Below are 9,449 nucleotides of genomic sequence, written 5' to 3'. Positions count from 1 at the left end.
TTTCAGAGTAACAGCCGTGTTAGTCTGTATCCGCAAAAAGAAGAACAGGAGTACTTGTGGCACCTTAGAGACTAACAAATTTATTAGAGCATAAGCTTTCGTGGACTACAGCCCACTTCTTCGGATGCATATAGAATGGAAGAAGTGGGCTGTAGTCCACGAAAGCTTATGCTCTAATAAATTTGTTAGTCTCTAAGGTGCCACAAGTACTCCTGTTCTTCTTTTTGTAAATAGTCAGTTCCCCTTACAGAGGGAACAGCTGTGATGGGTCCCGACTTCCTGAGCAGTTGAGGCATACTTCCCACGGTTGATATAGAATTCAGCCCCACTTTGAATCCCATAGCCAATAAGGTCAAGGAGAGTAACTTGTTGCAGTAAACATTTCACATGGACTTACTCCTTCTATGATGGCCTCTTTCAGATCTGCGAAAGCAGGAAGAGCATGGAGAGTTGCTGCAGCCACTGATATTTGTCTTACTGGTTCTCTGCTCTGTCTTGCTGTACTTTGTAGTGTCTCTCATGGATCCAGGCTTCATTGAGTCTGATGAGGAAGAGAAGGTAAATCATTCTCTTAGCATGAATCATAGTTGACTGAATGAAGGAACGTGGGAACCAACCTTCCTGGTTATAAAACCTGTAGATTTTGTTTTTCTTTGCAACATACTAGATAAGAATATGCAATATAAACTGTTTTGACATTTAGGATAGAGGACTCTTAAAATGTGTACAAAAGCAGAAGCAGTCACGGAGTTTAGGTTCTATAAAGTGAGCCTCAGGAATCGCACAAATGTTGCTAGGTGCATTTATCATACCATGTCCCCTTCTGAATTTCCCCTAGCACCCACATGCTCTCCCACTTGGTTTTACTGAGCGGATGCCTTCACTTGTCTCAGTTGCTACATTCTCTGTAGAACAGATAGCTGCCTTATGTTCCCTCACTACTGCCAATTGCTGTGCATATGAAAACCAGGATAGAGGTGCAAGCTGGAAGGAAAGTACTCCTTACAACTCTATTTACTGAACAAGGTAATTGTTCTGTTACTGTATCCCTCTTGAAAGATCGATTTGTACAAAAATCAGATGAGTGCTTTAACTAGAAGGAAATATCTCCCAGGTATTTTATATTTATCCTTCTTTAACATGCTTGGACACCTTATCTTGCCTTGTACAAGCAATTTAATATCCATTATCACTTTAATCTTCCAAAACTTAAGTGAATTTTGGTCTGTGTTTATAACAACCAGCACTGCTTATACGCAAATGCATTTCCCCTGTATTTTGAGGCAGATAGAGCAGTCTTATTACTACTTATATCCTATGTGGCTCCATGCCAAAGCTTTCATTCTGTCTCCACACACTGTCTGGTTGTCAATGGCTAAAATAGCCCGACTCTCTGAACAGTTATGTGTGTGTATCGTGTATTAAGTAGGATTTCATGGGATTCTTTGCATTGCTGAGGTTGTCATACACTGTGTTGGGTCTATGTCCTTTGTTTCTTAACAGCTTCTGTACTTCTCAAGGAATTGTTCAATGTTCCTAAACTGTGAGAGAGTTGTCTGAGACACTTTACATCCCTCTCTCCAGAGTCTGGAGTACAAATCAACCTTACTGCTCATCCTTAGGCTATGTCTACACTATGAGCTACAAGTGTGATTCCCAGCTCACATACTTGTACTTGCAGTAGCTCTTATCAAGTTAGTGCAAGTATAAATAATAGCCATGCCAAATACCAGTTTCAGGCAGGTTTGTACTCTGCCCTGCTAAACTGTGCCTTTTCTGCTGCTGCTTGTGTTATATGGCTGTGCTACTATTTATACTCCTGCTAGTGTGGGGATGTATGTACAAACTGGGAATCACCCCTAGCTTGGCATTTCGACATGGTCTTAGGTCCCCTCTTTTCTCTTACCACCTTTTTGTAGGTAGGGATGAATGAAGAGCAAAGAGTAATGATGCCTCAATTTCCAAGCAATGTTTGGCGGCGGCGCTGTGGATACTGCATGCTGAAGGTATGTGTGTGCAGCAGTTGGTCATAGGGTGACCAGATGTCCTGATTTTATAGGGACAGTCCTGATATTTGGGAATTTTTCTTATAGGCACCTATTACCCCCCATCCCGCTTCTTCACATTTTTTATCTGGTCACCCTAGTTGGTCAAGGGACTAGGGTAATTGCTTGGTGAGCTGGTGCTCATCTGGCTACCTATCTTTTGTTATGCTTAGCCATCACTCATTTCTTGTAAACTTACAGTATTATCTTGATGTAAAAGGCCAAGGCAGGAGCAGACAGAATTAGAAACTTTGATTCAGGTACAATCCTGAGATGAAAGGTGACTCGAGCAGAGTGTGTAACTAAACATTTTAAAATGGGAACCTGTTAATTTTCAAGATTAATACATATATCCCTGGCAGTTCACAAAGTACTGTTCTCTTCTTACTCCACACTGGGGAAAACCCTGCTTCCTGCCTCCTTGTTGCCATGTCAGCTAAGGCCTCACCACATCTTCAAAGACTTCATTTGAAAGTGTCTTAGTAAAGTCAAAGTGTAGAGTTCATCTGGCTGTAAGGTGTAGCATGAGTAGATTGCTAGCAGGTATGAGCTTGTTTAGATGCTTAGGAGCAAAGAAAAGCTAGTTTTAACTGTAGAAAGCATAGTTTGCTCTTTTTTCTCCTTCATCCTCCAATTAGATTAGTTCTTGAATATGCATCCCTGAAGCCCAGAAATGCCTGTTTTCAGTCGCAGTCTCCGTCAGTTTTATACAATCCAGGGTTGTTCCAGCTTAAGTAAATATCTGACCACTGATAGCAGAAGGAGCTATCAGCCAGCTTGTTGCTGAAATAGATAAGAGACTGGCAGAGCATATATGTACCACAATAAGGGGGCATGTCACCTGTTGCCATGGTCCCTTCCCCAACCATACCTCCCTATTAATCCTAAAATTAGCTCTCCTCCCCATATCAGGGGAAGAGTGGATACTTCTCTTCTACCCTCTCATCCACATGCCCCTGAAGACAAGACACCCCCCCCCAAAAAACAAAACAAAACCCCAAACCTTTCCTTGTATACACTCAAAACATTCCCGTGAATGGCAGGTGCCCTAGTTTTTCACTTTCAGACTTTGGTCACCTTTTTCTTAAATATCCACAGCTAACTGTATTGAGCTCTTGATTCAGCTAATATCTTCCCCTCTGCGTTTGCAGCTTTATTCTGTAGTTAGTTAAGGGAAGTTTTATAGCAAAGTACCAGCCATGGGCAAGTCATTTAGCCTCAGTTTTCCCATCTGTAAAAGGGGGATGATGATCTCCTTTGTAAGGCATTAGACAAATATTATTAAAATAACTGCTTTTGAAGGGAGAGTAGAGGGAACGGTCTCACTTTGCAGGATTGACCTGGATGTCTTCCCAGCTATTTTCTATGAAATAGAGCATTGGATCTGGGTAGACTGTTCTTAGTATCATCTGCTTATTCCACAGCAACCAATGCGAGCCAAGCACTGCCAGCTGTGTCGGCACTGTGTACGTCGTTATGACCATCACTGTCCCTGGATTGAGAACTGTGTAGGAGAGAGGAATCATCCACTCTTTATAGTCTACCTGGCTGTGCAGCTTGTGGTTCTCTTGTGGTCCTTTCATGTTGCATGGTAAGTACTTTAAGTAGCAGCCTCTGGCAGGGACAGTTTGTATTTGAGGTCTTGGAGAGTTTTGATGAGAGCTGGACATTCCAAAATCCCCCTGAATGATTTGGGTAGAGCAAGTTAGCAATGGCTGGAGTTAACGTGATATGTTCTCTCTTTGCCTGCACACTGTAACCAGCTTTCCTCACAGCACCACTCTGATTATTGCTACTGAGGAGGAACATAGCTACTTAAGGAATAGGGTGGGGTTTTCCTTAAAACAGTGGCTCTCAACCTTTCCAGACTACTGTACCCCTTTCAGGAGTTTGATTTGCCTTGCATACCCCCAAGTTTCACCTCACTTAAAAACACAAGTGTCACAGCATGCTATTACTGAAAAATTGCTTACTTTCTAATTTTTACTATACAGCACGGGAGGCCAATATGTGGCTCTTCAGAAGTTAATATGCAGCTCCTTGTATAGGCACCGACTGCAGGTCTGGAGCTACAGGCGCCAACTTTCCAATGTGCCAGGGGATGCTCACTGCTCAATCCCCTGGCTCTGCCACAGGCCCTGCCCCCTCCCCATAGCCTGCCATGCCCTTGCTCCTCCTCCCTCCCCCCCTGCCTCCTGCATGCCACAAAACAGCTGATTGGGAGGCGCTGGGAACGGGGCAGGGGAGCTGCTGACTTACTACTGTGGCTCTTTGGCAATGTACATTGGTAAATTCTGGCTCCTTCTCAGGCTCAGGTTGGCCAACCCTGCTATACACTTATAAAATAAATCAACTGGAATATAAATATTGTACTTGCACTTCAGTGTACAGCATATATATAAACAAGTGATTGTCTGTATGAAATTTTAGTTTGTACAGATGCTCCCTGGGTTACACAATCCTGACTTGTGCAAACCCGCACTTACGGAAAAAGTTCCGTAAGTTCCATAACTTTTTTTTTGGGGGGGGATGTAATTGTTGGGTTTATATCCCCAACTTTCGCAAAATTCAACTTACGCAAGGCGTTCCGGAATGGAACGCTTGCGTAAGTCAGGAAGCGTCTGTACTGACTTCGCTAGTGCTTTTTATGTAGCCTATTGTAAAACTAGGTAAATATCTATGGATGAGTTGATGTACCCCCGGAAGACTTCTGTGTACCCCCAGGAATACACATACCCCTGGTTGAGAACAACTGCCTTAAAACACTTAAAAAGCCTGAGTCCATTCAGGCAGTGGGAGCAGACAGCCAAGGCAAGTATAGAATGGGGGATCATTTGAAGAGGTGGAAATTTGATTTGACTTAATTAAATTGTCATGAACAGTTACCTGAGCTACAGCACTTAAAACCAGATATATAGGATAGACACTCCCCGATAAATGAGGGGCAGATAGTCTTACTTGCAATACAACCTTGGCTTCTTCAGAGGTGACAGCAACATCAAAACTTCTGGAAAAACAGGAGCAGGCTTTGGCATCTGGCAGTAGGTATATTGCATTTATAGTCAGCTGCCATTCTTTCCACTTTGTACGAGCATTGGGGGACTTTCAACAGTGCTGTACTGTTGATTCAGTTGACAGAGCTGAAGTGATTAGTTATGCAGTTTGATATTTTGGGTTGTAACAGGCTTAGCTGTAAACTTAAACTAAATGAATATAAAGTAATTTTGCATTGTTGGTTACTGTTTAACCTTTCCTTGTTAATTATTGTGCAGCCTCTATTTATAAATGGCAGGCAAGTGAAAGTCCCCATAAACCATATTCTGTGAGTGGCTCCTGCCATTGTACTCATGCAGCTCTTCTCCTGCAGTGCCAGGCGACTCTAATTGCCAGGAGAACATATTTTTTACAGCAGTATAAATGTCCAAGATCTTCTTCCTATCTCTGTTCCAGTGTATTTAGAACTTAGCTTATTTTTGAGTCTTGAGACTGCAGCTGCTGTCAAAGTTTATACAGTGCCTTGAAGCTGTAAAACACTGCAGAAATATTATCAGCATGTGAGTCAGGAGTGCAGTATTTGTAAGGCAAGCTGATGATTTGATTAATGTAACTTCAGTTCTGTATCTAACCCAATTTGACTAAACCATGTTTCTCTTTTAATTGAAAGGTCAGGCCTTTACTTCGAACAGTCTTGGGAGTGGCTGCAGCACAACATCTTCCTTCTCCTGTCCTTCCTCGTGATAGCCATATTCACCATTGTAGTGCTGCTGCTGCTGGTTTCACACTTATACCTGGTCTCATGTAATACAACCACCTGGGAGTTCATGTCACACCATCGCATCTCCTACCTCCGACACTGTGAGTCAGAGAACCCCTTTGACCAAGGTGTCATTCTCAACCTCTGGAGATTCTTCTGTGCCTGCCGTCTCGTTACATGGGAGAAAATATACTTTCAGGAGGATAGTGACCCTGTTTAATTATAGAATGTAAATTCAGCCAGTATTTAATGGTGTAATCCAAGTTTGATTACAAGAGGGAAAAGTACATCTACAGGGTGAGCTGAAATGCAGGTCCTCTTGCTGAATTAGTCATTCAGGTTTTAACTAATAGAGGCTGCTTGTCATGGTGCATCTGTGCTAAGGGCTTTAAGAAAGGAATTTAGAGTAGGACTCTCAGGAACAACCTCTGTGTGATTTGTTAGAGAAAGCACTTGTGTTGTAACCCATTTCCTACTGCTTCAGTGGAGGGGGAATTTAGTCCATAATGAACCATGCAACTTTTTGTACAACTATCCCATCCGCAGGAGCAAGTCTACTTACAAGAAGATTAAGTGGCAGTGTGGCTCTATGTGGTTGTTCGTATCCAGGTAAAATACCTTTAATTATAAAATTAAAAGGGGACTTCTTGGTTCTGGGCAGCACTGAAGGGGTGACTTCTGGTCTGAGTGAATATGTATGCTAGTCCTTTACATCTTTTTGCTAATCATATTCATCAAGCCTCTTGAGGCAAATGCAGGGACTTACTGAATAGCTGCTTTCACTTATTTCCTCAGTCTCCCCTCCTCAGTTGGTGCCACATCCACTCTAGGGAATAGCAGCAGAAAGAAAGTTAATTATTGATAAGTCAGGCCTTTCTTCATAAGTCTTACTGTCAGGACCAATGTGCCTTAGTGGTAGAGTTGGGTAAATAATGGAAGGTTTTGAATGAATATTTGGACAATGAAAAGGAAACCTCAGTTTGGATGCATGCAGGAGATTTGTGCGTTCCACAAAGATTTGAACTTTACTACTGCTAATATGCCTTAGAAACAGCTGTTATGCACCAAATTCAAGTTTTGAACTCTTAAACCTATGTTTTGTGATGGAGTGGCTACTTAGATACAAGTCAACAAAACAATACTGGTGACTTAAACATAATGAAATGCACATTTAAACAGACCATAAACTCAGTAGTTCGATACAGAAATTAATGAGTTTTCAGTGAATATAGACTTCTCAGATTTAAACCATTCTTGAACAGAAAAAAGCAACATTTGTCAACTGCATTCTTTGTCCACGTCACTTATTCAGCTCTAACTCTCACCTATAGCTTGTTTGGGAAAAGCCTCCCTCAGAATATTGTTCCAATTACATATTCTTAAATTAAAATAATAAATGGATAAGTGGCAGTGAAGGAGATATTTCTGAATGCCCTGAGATGGTTTTTAACTGGTAACGGTGGGATGGAGCTAGAATCCTTATTTCCTTGCCCAGCTGGAGCAACACTGATAATAGTACTGCTAAATCCATGTCTTAATGATGTTTTCCTCACTACCATATTTAATACTGTTAGGTTTAACTTATTTTACTTTAACTGAAAAGGAGAAAAAGACTAGTCTTTTTTTATTTTTAAAGCAGTAAAGCAAGTGCAGGTACTGTATTAAAGATACTGGGAAGATTTCCATTTTAATCTAAGATGACACTAACACGTAAACTTAATTTCTTCAGTTTAAGCAGCATGGACAGTGAAATTAACCTGTTTAATTACAAGTTAAAGTTCCTTTATGGCATTGTAAAGATAGTGTATCAATAGTCCCCTCAAAAAAGGAGAGCCCTCTGCACTCAATCTTAGTCTTGAAAATATTTCCAATCATCAGGTTTTGTAAAAATTGTTTTGCTTATTTGGTGCCTTAGTATCTTTCGTGACTCAGGGGTTAGCACTTGGCACAAGAGCCAAATGGATGGCTATCACGTTGGCAGATTGCACTCAAGTTCCAAGGTAGGTAAGCACTCTTAGAATACTGTTATACTCTGAAAAAGCAATTCAAAGACAGCAGGAGGGTCTATGTTGGTGTCTGACACCAGAAAAAGTTTTCAGGTTCCGTGGGGCCGGGGCTGTGTCTTGTACAGGGCAGAACATGCTATCACACTGTGGTATGTGAATGTCAAGATGGGGTCTTCCTGGATTGTAAATCACCATTAAGAAAGGAGTCTGCAATTAGAATTTAGTTTGGTTGATGAAATATCTGCCAGACTAGCGTTCACTTCACGCTTAGCTGTGTTGGCTCTATCACATGAAAAAATAACTGTCAACCAGTATAACTGAATACACACAAGTTAAATATTCAGTTTGATGGGACTGTGAATTTAAAAAAAAATGTCTAGGCTGCCATTGAAAGATATTTGCAGTTTACATTTGTAAATGCTCTGCACTATGTTAAAAATAATTGTAAATCATTAAAGATTAAAACTAGTTTTTGCTGTTCTCTATACATTTTTCAGGTTTAACACTCAGTCATCTGGTTCACCTGCAGTAGCACTATGCTGTACCTTTTAATGGGGGGGGATAGCTCAGTGGTTTGAGCATTGGCCTGCTAAGCCCAGGGTTGTGAGTTCAGCCCTTAAGGGGGCCACTTAAGGATCTGGGGCAAAATCAATACTTGGTCCTGCTAGTGAAGGCAGGGGGCTGGACTCAATGACCTTTCAAGGTCCCTTCCAGTTCTACAAGATGGGATATCTCCATTAATTTAATTTTATAATCTGTTAAAATGTAAAAAAATCATGGAAACATGCCAGTCTTGACATTTTGTAAAAGTTTTTACAAACACAGTTGGGGCCAAATGTGAGCAGACAATGGCTGTTTAAATAAGGCTCAGTACAGACACATACCTTGCCTTAAACTGGCTTTAAGGTTAGGAGGAGTTAACTGGTAGTGGGGGTCAATTTCCCTTTGCAAGGCATTCAGCAGTAATTATAAGACTGAGCTAAGATCAGGGTGGGCTGTTTTTCTTCCACACATGTACATATACTAAAGCTCTTACCTAAGTAACTCCTTGAGCACTTCAGCCAATCTTGATTTAATGGGGACTCCTCTCTGGTTATGGCCAGATCCTGTCTTCAGAACAAGCACAATCCTTTACTGGTAAAGTCTATCCCTGTAGATGAAGGGTTGAAAAACCAACATCTACATGTTCCTATGAGCCTTCAACAGGGATATTTCTTTTCTAGCCGACTAGCCAAAGTGCTGTTCCCTATACATAGTAACCACCATAAATGTGTAGCAGTCCAGTCTACACCCTGAAGTGCAACAAGGTTATACTTGCCCCAGTAGTTTATGAATGACTCATTCCCCATACTTCTCACTTGGAAATTGTTTAAAGAACAGTTGCTATTTTTGACTTGCTAGTCATACTGGCTAGCTGGGAAGAGGCAACAGCACTCTGCAAAACAGTTTCACAGTCAGAATGTAATCTTTAAATAGTAATTATAAGTGCTAATTACAGCACTGCTACTACAAGAACATACTCATACTTGTGCATTTTGAGCACCAAATGAAGTTGGTCTTGATACAAATTCTATATTTTAGGCTGTTTTTTAGCCAGAGTTGTTTCACAACCAATATTTATTAATTTTTCCGATATAAACATCC

The 9,449-nt window shown here is 41.2% G+C and overlaps 1 protein-coding gene across 1 annotated transcript in view; it reads left to right on the top strand.

The window, feature by feature from the left end:
• The window catches only part of ZDHHC12 (zinc finger DHHC-type palmitoyltransferase 12), a 9,991-nt gene extending 1,718 nt beyond the window's left edge, over positions 1-8,273 (top strand). The window contains exons 2-5 of the mRNA XM_034751930.1: positions 422-558; positions 1,920-2,006; positions 3,470-3,636; positions 5,710-8,273. Of these exons, the coding sequence (XP_034607821.1) occupies positions 422-558; positions 1,920-2,006; positions 3,470-3,636; positions 5,710-6,019 (701 nt within the window). The 3' untranslated portion in view covers positions 6,020-8,273. The remainder of the gene's footprint in view (positions 1-421; positions 559-1,919; positions 2,007-3,469; positions 3,637-5,709) is intronic.
• The last annotated feature ends 1,176 nt before the right edge of the window (positions 8,274-9,449 follow it).

This window comes from Trachemys scripta, chromosome 17 (assembly GCF_013100865.1).
Source record: "Trachemys scripta elegans isolate TJP31775 chromosome 17, CAS_Tse_1.0, whole genome shotgun sequence".
NCBI lineage: Eukaryota > Metazoa > Chordata > Testudines > Emydidae > Trachemys > Trachemys scripta.
Note: the sequence above shows the minus strand (reverse complement) of the source record. Positions and strands in the feature narration are given on the sequence as shown.